Source organism: Oncorhynchus gorbuscha, linkage group LG20 (assembly GCF_021184085.1).
Source record: "Oncorhynchus gorbuscha isolate QuinsamMale2020 ecotype Even-year linkage group LG20, OgorEven_v1.0, whole genome shotgun sequence".
Taxonomy (NCBI): Eukaryota; Metazoa; Chordata; class Actinopteri; order Salmoniformes; family Salmonidae; genus Oncorhynchus; species Oncorhynchus gorbuscha.
This window is the reverse complement of record NC_060192.1, coordinates 1,446,457-1,469,976: the sequence shown is the minus strand read 5'-3', so window position 1 is coordinate 1,469,976 and position 23,520 is coordinate 1,446,457. Positions and strand designations below refer to the sequence as shown.

The following is a 23,520-nucleotide window of genomic DNA, read 5'->3' as shown; positions in this document are numbered from 1 at the left end:
AAATGGATATCTCTTCATCCGACAGTAATGCTAAAGTACCACCAGAGTTTCTCTTACATTTACGACCCAATCATTTATTTACTTTCTCTTAATATTTTATACAGACTGCGGTTACCTGGCTTCTTGCACGACAACAGATCCCAAAATAATCTTTTCCTTACATCCCTCTCTCTTTTCCTCCCTCCCTCACCTGCTTTGTCAGCTCCCTCCTTCTCTTTAGAGGCCATTTCTCCAAATGAGGAGACCAGGGAAGGGCAGGGAGAACCAAGAGAAGTGGAGGAGCAAGACAGGAACCTGGTGCAATTCTAAAACTGCTGACCTTTATCGCTTGTTTGTGTTTTTCTCTCACTTTCTTTATTCTCTCCGGTAAACAATTAAATGTGGATCAGAAGTGAAGGTTCACCATCCCGTCTGCTGACGTGGGGGTTTGGTCCCCCCCACCCCGTTCCCCCAGGTGCCCCCCGTTGACTTCGCTATACCGCAACACCTAAAACAGCCTTTGATCTGAATTGACTGTGTGCATTGCTGCCTGGTATACAAAGCTTTGTGATGAAATGAGTGTAAATCCGGTCCAACTTGATCAAAGGCTTTTATACGCTTTGACATATTTGCCCCTTGGGATTTGATCGGCCATCTTGGTCATTGTTTATAACAGAACTGGAATGGCTCACTTTAATATGCCTTGGTTTAGGTACAAATCTGTCGTTCTGCCCATGAGCAAGGCAGATAACCCACAGTTCCCAGAAGACGTGGATGTGGATTAAGGCAGCCCCCCCACACCTCTCTGATTCAGAGGAGTTGGATTAAATGTGGAAGACACATTTTCAGTTGAATGCATTCAGTTGTACAACTGACTAGGTATCCCCCTTTCCTTTTTTCATCAGTTCCTACTAATGTTTGGTGGGTTTTGGTTGGGAATATCAATTCCACATGTGTCTCTGCTGGAAACGGACTGGTCAAAGGACAGTTTGGGCAGTATGATGTACAAATCCACTCTTTAGAGATGTCTCATTATGAATGGTGAGCAGAGCAGCAAAACAGAGATCCATCTTTAGCCCAGTGGGTCTGTCTGTATTGGGGTTGTTGCACTGAATTATAATGACTAGGCTAATAATGGGGGCCTCAAGGAAGAAAATGGGCCGGTGTGTTAGAAATGCCAGGGCTGATTTCTGGTCCCAGTCTGCCCCTGGTTCCAGTTCTTTGTTTTGTTTTGCTGCTCTGCTCACCATTCATAATGAGAAATCTCTGAAGAGTGGATATGTACATCATAGAGTTGTTTTGCTTCCCTGGCTTTTTCTCATTTGCACTTCACATCATTTTCCTCTTTCACATAGGGGGAGTGTTTACTTGCTTGGAATGCTAACTAATGCTGTTTTCTACAGTTTGAGTTCCACCCAACCTCCACTTCATCATCCTAATGTCCTGTTTCACCCCTGCTCTCTAGCACCCCAATGCAGCGAGGCTCCGAGAGAGGGTACTGGACTCCACGTCCCTTTCCCCAGTATTACACACACATTGTAAATGATTAACCTCGAGTGAATTATCACCCTCCTCCCGCTGTGCTCCTCAGCCCCAAATAGAATTTTGATCTGTGTTCATCAATTATCCGACGAGCGGCTTGTCGCCCCAACTGTACCCAGCCCGTCCATGGTGTCCGCTCGCGTTCTTCAAGCACTAGATCATAGAATTGCAGGGGATTAGCTATCTCTCTCAGAGCAGGAGAGCCGAGTGTCAAGTTCATTTGAAGGTGGGGAAAATAGGTCTTTTTTCTTCTTTTTTTTTTCTTTCTTGCCTTTGACCGATGTCCTATTGGCACAAAAAGAAAAACCTTCTGTTGGACAAAAAAACGTTTTTAAACCATTATGCTGCTCCGGTTCCGGTTGGAGCGAGTGGTCGCATCTGCACGTCGCTCCAACGGGTAGTATAACTTTTTCATTATATTTCATTATATCACAACGGTTTGATTTGTCTTATCCTAGCAATTTCTTCTCAGCTAGCTACATAGCCGTCTTTGTATCAAAGATAATTGCGTAATTATCGTATTCCGCCGTCCTAACGTAGTCTTCACTAGCCAGCTAGCTAACGTCCACTGATTAGCTGCACTGGGAAAACTATTACACTCAACTGAACGACTTGATTAGTGTAGTGTTAGCTAGCTTCTTTGCTGTCTTCGTATCATCGTATCCAAGATAATTGTGTTGTTTAGGTTTAGAGTGTGTAGTCTTAGAGTGATTATCTTAATTTACCGAGGTTAGCTAGCCAGCTATTTGTCGTCCTTAACGTAGGAGACTCTGCTAGCTAGCCAACAGCTAGCCAACGCTAGCCAACGTCTTCTGTATAGAACTCAACTACCCGGTCGCACTCACAGGTAGTATCACATTTTCACTTCATTTCATTACAGTACAACGGTTTGATTTGTTTGATCGTAGCTAGCTACTTAGCCGTCTTTGTATCAAAGATAATTGTGTAGTCTAGAGCGATTTTCTAGGTTCGCTAGCCATCTATTGTCGTTCTTTTAAGCAACGTAACGTAAACAACACTGCTAGCTAGCCTGCTAGCCCCGAATAGCAACACTGCAGAAACTATTACACTCAACGGAACGACTTGATTAGTGTAGTGTCAACAACGCACCCACTGCCAGCTGGCCTACTTCAGCAGTACTGTATCATTTTAATAATTTTAGTCAATATGATTCTTGCTACGTAGCTTAACTTTCTGAACATTCGAGACGTGTAGTCCACTTGTCATTCCAATCTCCTTTGCATTAGCGTAGCCTCTTCTGTAGCCTGTCAACTATGTGTCTGTTTATCCCTGTTCTCTCCTCTCTGCACAGACCATACAAACGCTCCTCACCGCGTGGTCGCGGCCACCCTACTCTGGTGGTCCCAGCGCGCACGACCCACGTGGAGTTCCAGGTCTCCGGTAGCCTCTGGAACTGCCAATCTGCGGTCAACAAGGCAGAGTTCATCTCAGCCTATGCCTCCCTCCAGTCCCTCGACTTCTTGGCACTGACGGAAACATGGATCACCACAGACAACACTGCTACTCCTACTGCTCTCTCTTCGTCCGCCCACGTGTTCTCGCACACCCCGAGAGCGTCTGGTCAGCGGGGTGGTGGCACCGGGATCCTCATCTCTCCCAAGTGGTCATTCTCTTTCTCCCCTTACCCATCTGTCTATCGCCTCCTTTGAATTCCATGCTGTCACAGTTACTAGCCCTTTCAAGCTTAACATCCTTATCATTTATCGCCCTCCAGGTTCCTCGGAGAGTTCATCAATGAGCTTGATGCCTTGATAAGCTCCTTTCCTGAGGACGGCTCACCTCTCACAGTTCTGGGGACTTTAACCTCCCCACGTCTACCTTTGACTCTTTCCTCTCTGCCTCCTTCTTTCCACTCCTCTCATCTTTTGACCTCACCCTCTCACCTTCCCCCCTACTCACAGGCAGGCAATACGCTCGACCTCATCTTTACTAGATGCTGTTCTTCCACTAACCTCATTGCAACTCCCCTCCAAGTCTCCGACCACTGCCTTGTATCCTTTTCCCTCTCGCTCTCATCCAACACCTCCCACACTGCCCCTACTCGGATGGTATCGCGCCGTCCCAACCTTCGCTCTCTCTCCCCCGCTACTCTCTCCTCTTCCATCCTATCATCTCTTCCCTCCGCTCAAACCTTCTCCCACCTATCTCCTGATTCTGCCTCCTCAACCCTCCTCTCCTCCTCTCTGCATCCCTTGACTCTCTATGTCCCCTATCCTCCAGGCCGGCTCGGTCCTCCCCTCCCGCTCCGTGGCTCGATTGACTCATTGCGAGCTCACAGAACAGGGCTCCGGGCAGCCGAGCGGAAATGGAGGAAAACTCGCCTCCCTGCGGACCTGGCATCCTTTCACTCCCTCCTCTCTACATTTTCCTCCTCTGTCTCTGCTGCTGAAGCCACTTTCTACCACGCTAAATTCCAAGCATCTGCCTCTAACCCTAGGAAGCTCTTTGCCACCTTCTCCTCCCTCCTGAATCCTCCGCCCCCTCCCCCTCCTCCCTCTCTGCAGATGACTTCGTCAACCATTTTGAAAAGAAGGTCGACGACATCCGATCCTCGTTTGCTAAGTCAAACGACACCGCTGGTTCTGCTCACACTGCCCTACCCTGTGCTCTGACCTCTTTCTCCCCCTCTCTCCAGATGAAATCTCGCGTCTTGTGACGGCCGGCCGCCCAACAACCTGCCCGCTTGACCCTATCCCCTCCTCTCTTCTCCAGACCATTTCCGGAGACCTTCTCCCTTACCTCACCTCGCTCATCAACTCATCCCTGACCGTTGGCTACGTCCCTTCCGTCTTCAAGAGAGCGAGAGTTGCACCCCTTCTGAAAAACCTACACTCGATCCCTCCGATGTCAACAATTACAGACCAGTATCCCTTCTTTCTTTTCTCTCCAAAACTCTTGAACGTGCCGTCCTTGGCCAGCTCTCCCGCTATCTCTCTCTGAATGACCTTCTTGATCCAAATCAGTCAGGTTTCAAGACTAGTCATTCAACTGGAGACTGCTCTCCTCTGTATCACGGAGGCGCTCCGCACTGCTAAAGCTAACTCTCTCTCCTCTGCTCTCATCCTTCTAGATCTATCGGCTGCCTTCGATACTGTGAACCATCAGATCCTCCTCTCCAGGAAGTTGGGCATCTGCGGCCCACGCTTGGATTGCGTCCTACCTGACAGGTCGCTCCTACCAGGTGGCGTGGCGAGAATCTGTCTCCTCACCACGCGCTCTCACCACTGGTGTCCCCCAGGGCTCTGTTCTTGGCCCTCTCCTATTCTCGCTATACACCAAGTCACTTGGCTCTGTCATAACCTCACATGGTCTCTCTTATCATTGCTATGCAGACGACACACAATTAATCTTCTCCTTTCCCCTTCTGATGACCATGTGGCGAATCGCATCTCTGCATGTCTGGCAGACATATCAGTGTGGATGACGGATCACCACCTCAAGCTGAACCTCGGCAAGACGGAGCTGCTCTTCCTCCCGGGAAGGACTGCCCGTTCCATGATCTCGCCATCACGGTTGACAACTCCATTGTGTCCTCCTCCCAGAGCGCCAAGAACCTTGGCGTGATCCTGGACAACACCCTGTCGTTCTCAACTAACATCAAGGCGGTGGCCCGTTCCTGTAGGTTCATGCTCTACAACATCCGCAGAGTACGACCCTGCCTCACACAGGAAGCGGCGCAGGTCCTAATCCAGGCACTTGTCATCTCCCGTCTGGATTACTGCAACTCGCTGTTGGCTGGGCTCCCTGCCTGTGCCATTAAACCCTTCAACTCATCCAGAACGCCGCAGCCCGTCTGGTGTTCAACCTTCCCAAGTTCTCTCACGTCACCCCGCTCCTCCGTTCTCTCCACTGGCTTCCAGTTGAAGCTCGCATCCGCTACAAGACCATGGTGCTTGCCTACGGAGCTGTGAGGGGAACGGCACCTCAGTACCTCCAGGCTCTGATCAGGCCCTACACCCAAACAAGGGCACTGCGTTCATCCACCTCTGGCCTGCTCGCCTCCCTACCACTGAGGAAGTACAGCTCCCGCTCAGCCCAGTCAAAACTGTTCGCTGCCCTGGCCCCCCAATGGTGGAACAAACTCCTCACGACGCCAGGACAGCGGAGTCAATCACCACCTTCCGGAGACACCTGAAACCCCACCTCTTTAAGGAATACCTAGGATAGGTTAAGTAATCCCTCTCACCCCACCCCCCCTAAGTTTTAGATGCACTATTGTTAAGTGACTGTCCCACTGGATGTCATAAGGTGAATGCACCAATTTGTAAGTCGCTCTGGATAAGAGCGTCTGCTAAATGACTTAAATGTAAATGTAAATGAAATGACGGCAGTGCAGAGAGGACATATAACAAATTAGCTCGTTATGTCGAGATCACGAGAGAAACTCTCTAGGAGTAGGCATATTAATAATAATTTAACAGCGGTGTCATAGTTAACCAGTTGCCGTTTGACTCTACACATATCTGTTGTGAGTAGCCATGTGCTACTCCATTTCAGGCCGGGGTCATCTTTTAAAAGCTTCAGCCATTTCAGGCCGGGGTCTTCTTATCAAAGCTTCAGCCATTACAGGCAAGCAATGGCAAACTGAGGAATTACAAATGCCAAACAAACTACATGCGTTACAGTATGCTGTCCTTCAGCACCACATTTTGCCCATTTTTGGCTGAAATGACAAATAGACATGAAGTGTTGGAGTATTTGGGGAGTTTCTCGCATTCTCTACAGATCCTCTCAAGCTCTGTCAGGTTGGATGGGAAGTGTTGCTGCACAGCTATTTTCAGGTCTCTCCAGAGATGTTTGATCAGGTTCAAGTCCAGGCTCTGGCTGGGCCACTCAAGGACATTCAGACTTGTTCCGAAGCCACTCCTGCGTTTTCTTGGCTGCTTAGGGTCGTTGTCCTGTTGGAAGGTGAACCATTGCTCCGTTCATCTTTGCCTCTCTCCTGACTAGTCTCCTAGTCCCTGCCACTGAAAGAAATCCCCACAGCATGATGCCAGGTTTCCTCCAGATGTGATGCTTGGCATTCATACATTTACATTACATTTAAGTCATTTAGCAGACGCTCTTATCCAGAGCGACTTACAAATTCATTCAGGCCAAAGAGTTCAATCTTGGTTTCATCAGTCCAGAGAATCCTTTTTCTCATGAGTCTTTAGGTGCAATTTGGCAAACTCCAAGTTGGCTGTCATGTGCCTTTTACTGAGGAGTGGTTTATGTCTGGCCACTCTACCATAAAGGCCTGATTGGTGGAATGCTGCAGAGATGTAAATAAGGCAATAACATTTCTAAAAACCTGTTTCCGCTTTGTCATTATGGGGTATTGTGATGTCATTATGGGGTATTGTGATGTCATTATGGGGTATTGTGATGTCATTATGGGGTATTGTGATGTCATTATGGGGTATTGTGATGTCATTATGGGGTATTGTGATGTCATTATGGGGTATTGTGTGTAGATTGAAGCGGAAATATTTATTTAATTCATTTTAGAATACGGCTGTAAATGTCACAAAATGTGGAAAAAGTCAAGGGGTCTGAATACTTTCCGAAGGCACTTTCTCAATCGTCTGGAGTAAGCAACAGGGGAATCACCTTTAGATTCCCCTGTTGCAGTATAAAAGGAAATATGAGAATTGCAGAATGATCTCCAAGCCCATTTTCTGAGTGAATAACCACATATTGTTTTGAATTATTCAACAGATTGGTTTTAGCCAGACACCAACTAAAGACCTTAAGCTAATGAGGCTAATGAGCAAAATTGTGTAAATCTTTTTTCATCCATGGAAAGTCCAGTTCAATTAAATACACACAAGTCAATTCATGCATTTTATTACAATGCTTCAAATTTGTGACAAGTAAGCAAGATCCTAGTTTCCCATAGCAACTAAAATCACAAAATATAAACAGAGTATTGTATGGATTTGATGTGGAAAACAAAATGTATCCCCACAAAAAGGGTGAAGCAAAATCGTTATTGTACAAAAGCATGACAAGACATAAAGGCATTTCATATAAACTGATACACAACTGCAGTTAAAGTCTTGCTGAGGTTAGTGTTTCATTGAGTTTAGTAATTATTTCATTCACATCCTGAGAGGGAGGGATAGTGCTCTTTCCTCTGCCTACTTAACCCCAGTACTGAACACCACTGTACACCCTTACCTAACGCCTGTCAACTCTGTTCATCAACAACAGAAAATATGTGACATTATAAACGAGAAAGGATGAGCGAAAGAAAGAGTGTAGTTTGGTCCTCACCCACACAATGGCACAATTCACAAAGCCATCCTATTCACTTCAGCCACATACTGTAACAGTCAGTTCTAGTGCAAAGTCATCCGGACTCCTGTAATCCTGACTGGAATCGTGACTCGTCTCCTGTCCCATCAGCTCCCCTGCTGCAGTCCACCAGCGGCCATTACCTCACTGCCAAATGACATCATTCAGATGTTGGACAGAGAGGGGAATTTCATGTTGCGTGCGTCGCCACGTGGCTGATGAACGAAAGGAGGAGCAGTCCCTGTTCAATGATGATAGGAGGCAGCTTTGAAAGAGAAGAGAGAGAGAGTGGACAAATCCTTATGCACTATTTACAATCAAAGGCTTCTACATCCTTAACTTCAAGTGGAAAATACAATAATATCATTATTGGGGGGGTTCTGTTTCAGAGAGTCACACAGAGTCAGCAGGGAGAGCTGCAATGGAAGCCCTGCATGTGTTACTGTAAAGCGGTCCTGAAGCGGTCCTGAAGCGGTCCTGAAGCGGTCCTGAAGCGGTCCTGAAGCGGTCCTGAAGTATAAAGTGCCTCTGGTGTATAAGACTTTGGAGTGGCTGCCTGCTGCAGTCCACATGATCCTGGAGGGGTTTGGGGGTACACGGTGACCCCACACCCTCACCCCGTGGTCAGGTCTGAGTCGGGGGGTTCCAGGCTCTCGGCGATGTCCTCCAACTCGTCCAGCAGCTCTGAGAAGGAGGGTCTCCGAAACGCATCCATCTGAACCACAGGACAAGAGGACAACAAGCGTTAGCTTCTGCAGTCTTTCTCACACTCTTGTCATTGATTCTATTACCATGTTCAGATGCTGTCAAAGTGCATTCTAGCGCTACGCACAGAAACACAGACAGTGCGCCTTATAAATGGAATTTTCCAGACGATCACGGATATCGCATTCATGATAAAAGCTGCGGATATTTGGCTCAAACTTAAATCACTTTAAAGGGGACACCTAAATAATTGGTCGGTCCCCTCCCCTCCAGTCCACACTGACCAGACAGCAGTTGGCTGACAGCTCCAGGATGTGTCGTGGACAGCCCTGCACCATCTTACTGAAGGCCTCCATGTCTAGACCATAGTCCTGCAGAGAGAACAAACACGATGTCAAATGCATTGTACACCATTTGTACAACAGGTGTGTGTATGGGGCCATAGATTATCACTAAGTAGTTACAGGTTAGAGTGCTAGATCAGATAACCAATGTCATGGCAAACAAGGCAAGTTATGAGACCACAACTATTGCTGTAGGCTACTTTTGATATCCGGGGCCTACTGACGAATTTGCAGAACAAGTGCTGTATGGATAACAGGGTGACTAACATCCTGCGGTCCTCCCACTTCCAATGACAAATGGCACAAAACATAACACATTTAAGTGAAACCTCAACGAGCACATTAAAGTCTCTCTCTACTCCCGGTTTCGACAGACAGGGACAATGTCACTGTCACTAATGGTGCTATCAAGTCACTAGACTTGTGGATGTGTGTGTGGATGTATTCAACTATACTTGTGGGGACCACAGGAAGAGTAAACAAACCAACATTTGACCAACTGGGGACATTTTTAGTCCCCACAATGTCAAGTGCTACTTCTGGGGGGGTTAAGGTTCGAATGAATGTTAGAATTATGCTTAAGGTTCGTTTTAGGGTTCTCGAACTAGGGTTAGGGTTAAGGTTTTTGTGTTAATGTTAGGGTACAGGTTGTGTTTAAGGGTTAAGGAAGTGTGTGTGGTTGTGCGCCAGTGTATGCGTGTGTTTTGTGTTCACCCGTGTTCTGGGAAGGATCTCAGGATCTGCTGGGATCCGGCCCAGAATCTCACACAGCATGATCCCAAAAGAGAAGACGTCCACCTGGAGAAAAAGCATCTTGTTTCCTCAACTTCCATTATTACATCTTGTTTCCTCAACTTCCATTATTACATCTTGTTTCCTCAACTTCCATTATTACATTGTTATGAATCCCTACATGTGTTAAATGAAGGTTAAATAGACAGTAAAAAAGCACTAAACTGGGATGCAGAGAGTGTGTGTAGGCTACCAACCTTGTTAAATGAAGGTTAATTAGACAGTAAACTGGGATGCAGAGAGTGTGTGTAGGCTACCAACCTTGTTAAATGAAGGTTAATTAGACAGTAAACTGGGATGCAGAGAGTGTGTGTAGGCTACCAACCTTGTTAAATGAAGGTTAATTAGACAGTAAACTGGGATGCAGAGAGTGTGTGTAGGCTACCAACCTTGTTAAATGAAGGTTAATTAGACAGTAAACTGGGATGCAGAGAGTGTGTGTAGGCTACCAACCTTGTTAAATGAAGTTTAAATAGACAGTAAACTGGGATGCAGAGAGTGTGTGTAGGCTACCAACCTTGTTAAATGAAGTTTAAATAGACAGTAAACTGGGATGCAGAGAGTGTGTGTAGGCTACCAACCTTGTTAAATGAAGTTTAAATAGACAGTAAACTGGGATGCAGAGAGTGTGTGTAGGCTACCAACCTTGTTAAATGAAGTTTAAATAGACAGTAAACTGGGATGCAGAGAGTGTGTGTAGGCTACCAACCTTGTTAAATGAAGTTTAAATAGACAGTAAACTGGGATGCAGAGAGTGTGTGTAGGCTACCAACCTTGTTAAATGAAGTTTAAATAGACAGTAAACTGGGATGCAGAGAGTGTGTGTAGGCTACCAACCTTGTTAAATGAAGTTTAAATAGACAGTAAACTGGGATGCAGAGAGTGTGTGTAGGCTACCAACCTTGTTAAATGAAGGTTAAATAGACAGTAAACTGGGATGCAGAGAGTGTGTGTAGGCTACCAACCTTGTTAAATGAAGGTTAATTAGACAGTAAACTGGGATGCAGAGAGTGTGTGTAGGCTACCAACCTTGTTAAATGAAGGTTAATTAGACAGTAAACTGGGATGCAGAGAGTGTGTGTAGGCTACCAACCTTGTTAAATGAAGTTTAAATAGACAGTAAACTGGGATGCAGAGAGTGTGTGTAGGCTACCAACCTTGTTAAATGAAGTTTAAATAGACAGTAAACTGGGATGCAGAGAGTGTGTGTAGGCTACCAACCTTGTTAAATGAAGTTTAAATAGACAGTAAACTGGGATGCAGAGAGTGTGTGTAGGCTACCAACCTTGTTAAATGAAGTTTAAATAGACAGTAAACTGGGATGCAGAGAGTGTGTGTAGGCTACCAACCTTGTTAAATGAAGTTTAAATAGACAGTAAACTGGGATGCAGAGAGTGTGTGTAGGCTACCAACCTTGTTAAATGAAGTTTAAATAGACAGTAAACTGGGATGCAGAGAAGGCTACCAACCTTGTTAAATGAAGTTTAAATAGACAGTAAACTGGGATGCAGAGAGTGTGTGTAGGCTACCAACCTTGTTAAATGAAGGTTAAATAGACAGTAAACTGGGATGCAGAGAGTGTGTGTAGGCTACCAACCTTGTTAAATGAAGGTTAATTAGACAGTAAACTGGGATGCAGAGAGTGTGTGTAGGCTACCAACCTTGTTAAATGAAGGTTAATTAGACAGTAAACTGGGATGCAGAGAGTGTGTGTAGGCTACCAACCTTGTTAAATGAAGGTTAATTAGACAGTAAACTGGGATGCAGAGAGTGTGTGTAGGCTACCAACCTTGCGGTCGTAGGGGTCCCCTCGGAGCATCTCGGGGGCCATCCAGAAGGCAGAGCCCACCAGAGACATCTTCCTCTCGGGGTCCGTGACTGGCAGTTCCACCATCACCTCTCTGGCCAGACCAAAGTCTGTCACCACCGCCTCCCTGCCCCGATACGTCTCCCGGATCAGACAGTTCTGAACACACAATGTTCAGACAACAGTTATATATATATATATATACATACATACAGTATGTGACAAAATATGCAAGTATAGTGTAGAGAATCATTCTAGCATCTAAACCGCTGTGAAATATATTTTCCGTAACCAAAAATATTGTATTTTCAGCTGTTAGAAGCTGGTGTACAGAACCGAAAGTTAAAAAAGAGACACAGAAACGGGAAGCAAAAAATAGAGCACAATGTTTCCAATGAGAATGACAGATCTATAACTCACATTTCTACATGAATTTTGTAGAGTCGCCCAAAAAGTTGCAGCTTGAAACGTACAGTAGATATTCATAGAGCCGGTGTTCACGAGAAACACAATCATTGATGTCATACAGTAGTCACACCGCAGTGCAACATGTTGACCACAAGAGGTCAGTGTGACACTTCTACATCCACACAACAAGGCAACATCATCCATTCAACAAACGTCTCTTTGCATTTGAGCCTGGAGGTAACAACCTGATTCCATAGAAAGTGTGTTTGTGTGTGTGTGTGTGTGTGTGTGTGTGTGTGTGTGTGTGTGTGTGTGTGTGTGTGTGTGTGTGTGTGTGTGTGTGTGTGTGTGTGTGTGTGTGTGTGTGTGTGTGTGTGTGTGTGTGTGTGTGTGTGTGTGCGTGTGCGTGTGTGTGTGACCTTTAGCAGGCTGCCTCATAATCCGGTCTGAAATGTCCCTTCACCAGCCATCCTCTCTGAACAGTGACTTATTGAGATGTGACCTGGGGGCCAAGGTGGCCATTTTGTTGTCCCGATACCAGTGATGACAGAGCGGAACAGTAACGTTCGACGCCTGTGACAGTGATTTAGACTGAATCCGTATGTAGACCTATGGGTCAGTGGCTAGACAGAGATGATCTGTGTCTGTGTTATATAAAACAGAGTATAGAGATCTCCATAACCTCTGTCCCTGATACTGGTGACTTGGCTGATCCTAGTTAGAGCAATGCAGGGCGTTTCCTGACACACCGTGGGCCTGTAGTGACACAGCAATGGGAGGATCACAACCAAACAGCCGTTATCTCATCACTGATGTGTTTTACCACCAAAGAGAGGAGTTTGGTGGACAAATAATGAGAAAGGGAGACGTGTGCATGCTTTGTATATAAACAACCCACCTTTCAACACATACAGGGTTATCTAGGAGATGGAATTACACCCAGCCCCTTCTTACTGGCACGATAAACTAGAGTCCTGTCCAGGGGCTGTACTTGTGCATCATGGTGCCTCACGCTACAGAAACAGGAGACAGGCTCCTGCCCATTTGGGCTGTTTCGGCCTGGACAAGGCTTACTGACTGACTGACTTATGGTATAATGTACATGTGCAGGAGTTGGGCCTGTCTGGCAGCATCCCTAATGGTATAATGAAGTAGGAATAGTTTCCATCTGAGAACAGCTGGTTCTTATCCTTTCACATAGTTGTATACAGTGAAACAGTGAAAGGCTCAGTTCTGCGAAAGCTGCTGGCGGTCTAATCGGCATTAGGTCAGGTCCCTGTCGGGAGGGTTTGTGTAGGGGGGCAGATAGAATGGATGTCTAAGGCGGCTCCACGGCTACGTGCTTGAGGAAATAGTCGGCGGACCCCAGTTATCTGATTGACAGATCAAGAAATAATCAGAAACATTTACTTTACTTGATACCTTCAGTCAACGTCCAACGTCTGAGACATGGGGAAAAAATGACGTCAAATGAAAGTGATGTGCTTTTTTAATTATTTTGGAGCCCAGATTGCATTAGTAAGGTACTTGGCTCTGGCACCACTGTAGTTATCTGTCCAGACGTGACCCGAGCCCGACCGTGGTGTTTCTGTGTGTACCTTGGAGTTGAGGTCTCTGTGGTAGATGTTCTTGTAGTGCAGGTAGGTCATGCCTCTGCTGATGTCACAGGCCAGGTCCACCTTCTCCCTCCAACACAGAGACACGTCCTCCTGGGCCAAGAGGTCCTCCAGACAGCCCCCACTCACATACTGACAGCACGGAGAGAGGCTGCGTAAGAACCATAGATATCCTATATCCAAGGGTTATACACATACATGACAATCGTGACTACTGCCAGGTGCACAAAATACAGAGGAGGGAATGTGACGTTGAGATCCCTTACGTGTTTCTATGTGATATACCATATAGGTCGGGTTTCTAGGAGTTTTACACAGGCATACCAGTCTCTTCCCTTCCAACACTGCTACTATGGTGAGATGCACACATGTACTGAGAGGAAAACACATCTGCTATCTGTGATCATCAACACGATCACAAACATACTGACAATCTTACCTCCAAGATTGGATACAGCTTATCCTCCCGCACGCAGATCCCAAGATACCTAGGAAGAATCAGAAAACAGATGATAATAATGGTTAGCGTTAGTATCACAATGTCAAGCTGTTTTTGCAACAACTACACATCTTCCTCTAAAAACAGGCATTTGTCATATATGTTGGACCGACCGGACAATGTTGGGGTGCGAGAGCTTCCGCAGTAGACTGATCTCTCGTACGATGATGTCCTGGTCCACGTCGTTCTTATAGATCTTGACCACCATCACTTTTCTTGTGGTACAGTGTGACACCTAGACAACAGAGGGCGATATAGTGTGTTTCTACAGTGCCGTCCTTGCTCAGGTTTGATTGACAACAGTTGGCGCGATCTCACTGTTCTGCATTTGTACAAGTTGTAAACGAGGCTGGATCTCTATGAACTGGAGTGAACGAGAAAAACAAACAGTGAATTCGCTTCAACACAAAAGCTAAAAATAGAACGACTTAAGCAACAGCCTTAACTTCCTGAGGTGATTAAAGTTTACTGCATCCTATTGTCTCCATGTTGCCTCCACAGTAGCATCCTCCGTTTGCATCCCAAAAGGCACTCTATTCCCTATGTAGTGCACTACTTTAGACCGGTGCACTACATAGGGAATAGGGTGACATTTGGGATTCAGCCTTTGTTCTAGGAACCATCCATGGCTGACTGACTGCAAACTAATTACGCTCTTATCAGGACTGGGCTTTATATCAAATAAAAGACCATTTTATTTGTCACGTGCCAAATACAACAGGTGTAGTAGACCTTACAGTGAAATGCTGAATACAACAGGTAGACCTTACAGTGAAATGCTTACTTACAAGCCCTTAACCAACAATGTAGTTTTAAGAAAAAAAAACAAGTGTTAAGAAAGTATTAACTAAATAAACTGAAGTAAACAATAAATTAAAAAATAAAAATGATAAGAAAATAGGAAACGGGGTACCGGTACAGAGTCAATGTGCGGGGGCACAGGTCAGTCGAGGTAATTGAGGTAATATGTACATGTAGGTAGAGCTAAAGTGACTATGCATAGATAACAGAGAGTAGCAGCATAGTAAAAATGGAAGGGGGTTGGTCCAGGAAGCCATTTGGTTAGCTGTTCAGGAGCCTTATGGCTTGGGGGTAGAAGCTGTTAACTTCTTCGAGTATCTGATATGGGCAGAAAGCTTCAATTCTTGTTAATCTAACTACACTGTCCAATTTACAGTAGCTATTACAGTGAAATAATACCATGCTATTGTTTGAGGAAAGTGCACAATTTTGAACATGGAAAGTTATTAATAAACAAATTAGGCAATTTGGGCAGTCTTGATACAACATTTTGAACATAAATGTAATGGTTCATTTGATCAGTCAAAAACTTTGCACATACACTGCTGCCATCTAGTGGCCTAAATCTAATTTGCACCTGGGCTGGAATAATACATTATGGCCTTTCTCTTGCATTTCAAAGACAGTGCAAAAAAAATACAAAAGAACGGTTATTTTTTTCTTCGTATTATCTTTTACCAGATCTATTGTGTTATATTCTACTACATTCCTTTCACATTTCCACAAACGTCAAAGTGTTTCCTTTCAAATGGTGCCAGGAACATGAAAACCCTTGCTTCAGAGCTACAGGCAGTTAGATTAGTCTTTTTAGGTCAAATTGGGGAAAAAAGGAGCAGATCCTTAGATTAAGAAGCCTTTTGGACCTAGACTTGGCGCTCCGGTACCGGTTGCTGTGCGATAGCATAGAAAACAGTCGATGACTAGGGTTTCTGGAGTCTTTGGCAATTTTTAGGGAGTTCCTCTGACACCGTCTGGTATAGAGGTGTGGACAGGAGTGGACTGAGCACGCACCCCAGAGGGGCCCCTGTGTTGAGGATCGGCGTGGCAGATGTGTTGTTACCTAACCTTACCACATGGGGGCGGCCCATCAGGAAGTCCAGGATCCAGTTGCCGAGGGAGGTGTTTAGGCCCAGGATCCTTAGCTTAGTGATGAGCTTTGAGGGCACTATGGTGTTGAATGCTGAGCTGTAGTCAATGAATAGCATTCTCACATAGGTGTTCCTTTTGTCCAGATGGGAAAGGGCAGTGTGGAGTGCAACAGAGATTACATCATCTGTGGATCTGTTTGGGCGGTATGCAAATTGGGGTGGGTCTAGGGTTTCTGGGATAATGGTGTTGATGTGAGCAATGACCAGCCTTTGAAAGCACTTCATGTCTATAGACGTGAGTGCTACGGGTCGGTAGTCATTTAGGCATGTTAACTTGGTGTTCTTGGGCACAGGGACTATGGTGGTCTGCTTGAAACATGTTGGTATTACAGACTCGGTCAAGGACAGGTTGAAAATGTCAGTGATGCCACTTGCCAGTTGGTCAGCGTATGCTCAGAGTACACATCCTGGTAATCAGTCTGAATGTTGACCTGTTTACAGGTCTTCTCACATTGGCTACGGAGAGCGTGATCACACAGTCGTCCCGAACAGCTGGTGTTCTCATGCATGCTTCAGTGTTGCTTGCCTTGAAGCGCACATAGAAGTCATTCAACTCGTCTGGTAGGCTCGTGTCACTGGGAAATTCATAGCTGTGCTTCCCTTTGTAGTCTGTAATAGTTTGCAAGCCCTGCCACATCTGACGAGTGTCGGAGCTGGTGTAGAAGGATTCAATCTTAGTCCTGTATTGACGCTTTGCTTGTTTGATGGTTCGTCGGAGGGCATAGCGGGATTTATTATACGCGTCCGGGTTAGAGTCCTGATCCTTGAAAGCATCAACTCTACCCTTTGCCTCAGTGCGGATGTTGCCTGTAATCCATGACTTCTGGTTGGGGTATCTACGCACTTATTGACTGGTTGGGGTACTGTATGGACGACATACAGTCCATCATCGATGGACTTATTGATGAAGCCAGTGACTGATGTGGTGTACTCCTTAATGCCATCGAAAGAATCCCTGAACATATTCCAGTCTGTCCTAGCAAAACAGTCCTGTAGCTTAGCATCTGCCTCATCTGACCACTTCCGTATTGAGAGAGTCACTGGTACTTCCTGCTTCAGTTTTAGCTTGTAAGCAGGAATCGGGAGGATAGAGTTATGGTTTACCAAATGGAGGGTGAGGGAGAGCTTTGTCCACATCTCTGTGTGTGGAGTAAAGGTGGTCGAGAGTTTTTTTGTCCCTCGGTTTGCACATTTAACATGCTGGTAAAATGTAAGTTTTCCTGCATTAAAGTCCCCGGCCACTAGGAGTGCCGCCTCTGGATGAGCATTTTTTCCCTTCTTATGACCTTATACAGCTTGTTGAGTGCGGTCTTCGTGCCAGAAACAGTTTGTGGTGGTAACTAGACAGCTATGACAAAATATAGATGAACTCTCTTGGTATACAGTGTGGTCTACAGCTTATCATGAGAAACTCTACCTCAGGCGAGCAAAACCTAGAGACTAAATGACATTTTGTGCTACAGCTGTTATTGACAAATAGACACAGACCACCACTCCACTGTTCTATCTTGCCGATGCACGGAAAACCCAGCCAGCTGTATGTTATCCATGTCGTCATTCAGCCACGACTCATGAAACGTAAGATAGTAGTAGTACAGTCTTTAATGTCCCGTTGGTAGGATAGTCTTGATCGGAGCTCATCCAGATTATTATGCAATGATTGCATGTTGGCTAATAGGACTGATGGTAGAGACGGGTTACCCACTCTCTGTCTGATTCTTACAAGGCACCCCGACCTACGACCCCTATTTGATGAATGATGGGGATCTGGGCCTTGTCCTGTGTCTGAAGTAAATCCCTTATGTCCGACTCGTTAAAGACTAAATCTATGTCCAGTATGAGGTGAGTACTCACTGTTCTGATATCCAAAAGCTCTTTTCGGTCATAAGAGACCGTGGCAGAAACATTGTGTACAAAATAAGTTACAAACAACACGATAAAAAACACGCACAATAGCTCAATTGGTTAGGGGACCGTAAAACGGCAGCCATCTCCTCCGGCGCCATTATCTCTGATCCTTATCTGAGCATCTGGGAGTTCCAGCTCAAGACAAACACGCTAACAATAGCAGGAAAGCCACGGTGGCCCCGCTACAATTGTGACCTGACATGGCCTCCAAGGAAAAGGACTAGGACTGTTGAAGACGCTGCCAATGTTCAGTCATGATCATATAAACGTTGTTCACTTGACTCTACAGACAGTACGTTACACCGAGACACTATTAAGGGAACTTAAACTGTGTTCCTTTGTCTCGTGGGAATACGAATGCAGAGAAGAACGTGTTTGCAGTGTAATTACTTGGGCATGTTGTGTATGATTGTCTTTATGGGTGTTTAAGGGATCAGCCAAGGCATAAATGTTGTCAGTTTTGACACTGGAGTTGGCAGTAGACTAAATGTAGGTTGCTCTTTGTATGGGACTGTATTGCATGTACAGTATGTACTCTGTTAAATATGTTGTAGTACACTTATCTGGATGTGTGCCATATAAAGCTTGATGCCACTTTTGAAATATGCTGATTTAATGAGGTAATTGTAACTGAAACAAACATGGTAATTAAATCATAGACTTTAATTAGAGGGTGTGTGGAAGGTCAATTCTGTTTTGCTCTATCTTCCGTCCACACATACATTTTTTCCCCCCAGCCATTTCCAAAATGAACAGGTTCGTACCTTGTACACCTTGGAGAAGAAGCCACTCCCAATCAGCTCGGCACTGAAGTCTTCCCAGAATTCCAGCTTGCGGACGGCGGTGCGTAGCTTTTGCCATCGGTCCACCTGGCAGTAGGTGTCTGCTGCCTCTCCGAGCAGTGTGGGGCTGCTGGGTTCAGGGGTCACCTCCACCTCACACCTCATCCAAGGCAGCTCGTCTGGTGAGGCACGGGGCCACAGGGTCAGACACTTAGTCTCACTCACTATCCATAGCCCAGTGTTAAAGCCATCAGAGGCACTAGAAATGTCTCTGCACTCTCCATCAACCCAATGGTGAGGCACGGGGCCACAGGGTCACACTTAGTCTCACTCACTATCCATAGCCCAGTGTTAAAGCCATCAGAGGCACTAGAAATGTCTCTGCACTCTCCATCAACCCAATTTAGAGGCAAACACTCCAAACTAGTAAACATGAGAGAAAAAAGCTTCTGAAAAATAAAATAGATTTCAACTTTAAGTGGGAGCGCTTTGAAAGATAAATATATTCAGTAAAATGCAAATGAAGCAGATTCAGAGGAAAGGGAAAACTGTTTAGTGAGCTGAAACACATTCTGAGACGAGAACATCATTTGCACGGAAAATATATTTTGAATGCACATGAGAATGAATTCCAAATAACTTTGCAATTTCCATCTAAGAACACCAGTGATTTGACTTGTATCTTCAAGACTGATACAACTTGTAGTCTAACTGCCGAGTATAAAGCCAATATGGTAGTTCTGTGAGAAATCTAGATTCAGAGGTCAGTCATTTGTCAAGGTAATTTACTATTGGCTGACCTAACGGTGTCAGGTTTAACACCCAGTTGGAGATGCACACTCGCGGTTTAGATGGATTATTCTTTGCTTTCGCGGTGTGTAACAACTACAAACAGGTACGTCAGTAGAGGTCTATGACACCATCACAACAGCATATGTCATTGGTGCATTCAGCTCCAAGACAGAAAACACAAGGTTAAAGCCTTGGGTTACTGTATGTGACACCTGCTCAAGGCCAAACAACCTCCTGCTTGTTGTCTCCTCACTGAGAGAGGCTTGTTCACACAGATACAATCAGACAAGCGTCTCATAGCTTCTGCAATGGTGTTGAAAATGGTTATGCTAAATATTTTCATGGCGATGATCAGATAAGGTAGGCGTGACAATACTGTAGTGGGAAAGTACACATGGTGACATAGATGTAATCAAATTAGTTTTATGGGTAGAACATTGTTTGTTATGGCAATGTCACCATCTAGGCCAAGGCAACCATGAACCAGGAAGAAGCCATGAGAAACTAGATTCTTAAGTGTTTACAAATCCTCTAGGGTCAGTTTAGCTTCTAAATGTTTCCCATTTGCAGGAACGTCTTTAAATGAAAAGTCTTCAATCACAAGTGACAAGTGGCCACAATATGGCTGCAGTTCTCTCTTTTCCGTTTCTGGCAACATCTGATGTCACTTTGACATGGAGTGGATTGGGTGGGGAAATCAGCCTTGAGGGAGATAGTTCAGCCTTGATGTGACAGACCGAGTTAAACATGACTTCCCAGACTGCCAAGTTCCCTAAAGTGAAGTGACAGGTCCCTCTTTATCCGCAGCAAAAACAGAACACGCTTTCTATTTTCTTCCCGAGGGCCTTGAGAGGGCTTATTTTAGCTCCATTCCCAGTCTTTTCCAACATATCTGACACCATAAAAAAAGATCTGTCGAGCCCCAGTTGGAATGTCACGGTTGGGTAAGAAAGTGGAATGACGATGGTATCTTTGCGGGAAAGACGCTACGGCAAATTTCCAGTTAGGCAGCCGTGGCCGTGTGCCCTGAGAAAGCCAGTGAACTCTGACCAACTACCAGGCTACACACAGGTCACCAGTGGAGGCTGCTGAGGGGAGGAGCTGGAATGGAGCAAATGGAGACCATGCGTCTGATACCCTTCCTCTAAAACCGCACCAGCCACCATTACCACGAGCCCGTCCTCTCCAATTAAGGTGCAGGTCACATACAGGCCCCTGTATTACACCTCCCAGCTATGTGTAAACACAGGCCACTGGCAAGACAAGGCCTCTGAGACAGGGACTTCAACTGAAAGATCAGAGAGTCTTGCAAACAAAGTCAGGCCAAGAGTTCAGTACTCCAAGGAATGTCATAATCCACAATCACACAGTCATGGCCCTCTGGGCACACTCTGGTTCAATCAATGTCGTTTCAACATTATCAATGTATTGTCTAATCAAATATAACGTTCAACATCATTTCAGCCACCCAATATACTGCATATTGAATGCAGTTCAGGGTGAAAAAGTGGAATTTCTAAGTAGAAATTTCACCGTATACATACTTCTGATGATTACTATGAAATGACCTTGATGTAACAAGCACAAATATAAACGCAACATGTAAAGTGCTGTGTTTGTTTGCTGTGCCATGTTTCATGAGTCTAAATAAAAGACCCAAAAAATGTTCCTTACGCACAAACATATTTTCTCTCTCATCAGATTTTGTTCAGAAATTTGTTGACGACCCTGATAATGAGCATCTTATTCTCTATCAAGATAATCCATCCGCCTGACAGGTGTGGCATATCAAGAAGCTGATTAAACAGCATGATCACTACACAGGTGCACCTTGTGCTGGGGGGGGGGGGGCAATAAAAGGCCACTCTAAAATGTGCAGTTTTGTCACCAACACAATGCCAATGCCATTGAGGGAGCGTGCAATTGGCATGCTGACTGCAGGAATGTCCACTAGAATGAATGTTCATTGCTCTACCATAAACTGAATAGTATTTATGTTTGTAATAAAGCCCTTTTGTGGGGATAAACTCATTCTGATTGGTTGGGCCTGGCTCCTCAGTGTATTTACCCATCTACCAATCGGTGCCCTTCTTTGCGAGGCATTGGATAACCGACCTGGTCTTTGTGGTTGAATCTGTGTGTGAAATCCACTGCTCGACTGAGGGACCTTACAGATAATTTTATGTGTGGGGTACAGAGATGAGGTAGTCATTCACGAATCATCTTCATCACTATTATTGCACCCAGAGTGAGTCCATGCAACTTATTACGTGACTTGTTAAGCACATGTTTCCTCCTGAACTTATATAGGCCATAACAAAGGTTGAATACTCATTGACTCAAGACATTTCATCCTTTTTTATTAATTTGTAAGCATTTCTAAAAACATAATTCTATTTTGACATTATGGGGTAATATGTGTAGGCCAGTGACACATTCTAAATGTAATGTTAAAGTCAGGCTGTAACACAACGAAATGTGGAATTCACTGCACACAGTCAATATCTAGGCTAATATTGATAGGCTAATGTTTCCTTTCCGCACCCATCTTTCGCTTTGTAATATATTGCTTTCTAACAACCAATGGTGTACAGTACAGTGTAGTACAGTATCATATCAACACAAACAGGCAGTTATCTGGGGAAATATTAACTTTCTGTTTCCATGACCTATGACCTATTGTACATGACATGCATGTGTAGATTCATGAGAACTAGCTGCGTTTGTGTGGGCCAAACTGTCTGCCCGAACATGGGGGGGGGGGCATATAATTCTGATTCCCCCTCCAGCTTTATCATTGGAATGTGATACCAAAAGAGGCAGCTTTTTGCGGACGTCTCCGAGCGGTCGGGCTGTTTGGAGTGTTTATCCCGTACCGGTCAAAGGTTTGGACACACCCACTCATTCTACATTGTAGAATAATAGTGAAGACATCAACACTATGAAATAACACATGTATCATCAAATCAAATCAAATTGATTTATATAGCCCTTCGTACATCAGCTGATATCTCAAAGTGCTGTACAGAAACCCAGCCTAAAACCCCAAACAGCAAACAATGCAGGTGTAAAAGCAAGTATCATGTAGTAAACCAAATATATTTGAGATTTGAGATTCTTTAAAGTAGCCACCATTTGCCTCGATGACAGCTTTGCACACTATTTCTGTATATATATATATATATGTCCCCCCCACTTCTAAAACCAAAGTTGCACCCCTGTGTGAGGGGTTTATTCGGACTCTTGCAGGGGTTTGCACTGAGTGGTCCTCTGGAGCATTACTTGCCTGTGTAATTCCCAAGGAGAAATGAATGTGTGAGTACGACATGTCTGAGTATACGAGCTACTGAAAAAATAGAATCTGGTTGCGCTAATGGGAGTACGGTATGTACCCTGTATAAGTATGGAAAGACAGTGAGTGATAGATGGGAGAGGCAACCACAGATGCAAGCTGGGTTAAGCGTTGTTGGACATGTGGAGGGCCACCCACCACTAAACAATCACAGAGCCACTCAGCCCTGATTTCATGAGAGGGCCAGAGAGGGCCAGAGAGGCAGAGAGGCAGAGAGGGCCAGAGAGGGCCAGAGAGGCAGAGAGGGCCAGAGAGGCAGAGAGGGCCAGAGAGGCAGAGAGGGCCAGAGAGGGCCAGAGAGGCAGAGAGGGCCAGAGAGGCAGAGAGGGCCAGAGAGGCAGAGAGGGCCAGAGAGGGCCAGAGAGGCAGAGAGGGCCAGAGAGGCAGAGAGGGCCAGAGAGGCAGAGAGGGCCAGAGAGGGCCAGAGAGGCAGAGAGGGCCAGAGAGGCAGAGAGGGCCAGAGAGGGCCAGAGAGGCAGAGAGGGCCAGAGAGGCAGAGAGGGCCAGAGAGGCAGAGAGGGCCAGAGAGGGCCAGAGAGGCAGAGAGGGCCAGAGAGGGCCAGAGAGGCAGAGAGGGCCAGAGAGGGCCAGAGAGGCAGAGAGGGCCAGAGAGGCAGAGAGGGCCAGAGAGGCAGAGAGGGCCAGAGAGGCAGAGAGGGCCAGAGAGGGCCAGAGAGGCAGAGAGGGCCAGAAAGGGCCAGAGAGGGCCAGAGAGGGCCAGAGAGGCAGAGACGGGGGAGTCAAA

General features: G+C 45.6%; 1 protein-coding gene across 3 annotated transcripts in view; it reads right to left on the bottom strand.

Annotated features, from left to right (window-relative positions):
- Positions 1-7,355: 7,355 nt before the first annotated feature.
- Positions 7,356-23,520, bottom strand: part of LOC124006668 (dual specificity testis-specific protein kinase 2-like) — a 28,546-nt gene continuing 12,381 nt past the window's right edge. For 2 of the 3 annotated variants that reach the window (XM_046316716.1, XM_046316717.1), the window contains 8 exons: positions 18,614-18,810; positions 14,106-14,227; positions 13,933-13,981; positions 13,476-13,625; positions 11,452-11,628; positions 9,585-9,668; positions 8,811-8,897; positions 7,356-8,536 (listed from right to left, as the gene is read on the bottom strand). In XM_046316716.1, the coding sequence (XP_046172672.1) occupies positions 8,435-8,536; positions 8,811-8,897; positions 9,585-9,668; positions 11,452-11,628; positions 13,476-13,625; positions 13,933-13,981; positions 14,106-14,227; positions 18,614-18,810 (968 nt within the window). In that variant the 3' untranslated portion in view covers positions 7,356-8,434. The remainder of the gene's footprint in view (positions 8,537-8,810; positions 8,898-9,584; positions 9,669-11,451; positions 11,629-13,475; positions 13,626-13,932; positions 13,982-14,105; positions 14,228-18,613; positions 18,811-23,520) is intronic. The other variant, XR_006833817.1, reaches the window with a different exon arrangement.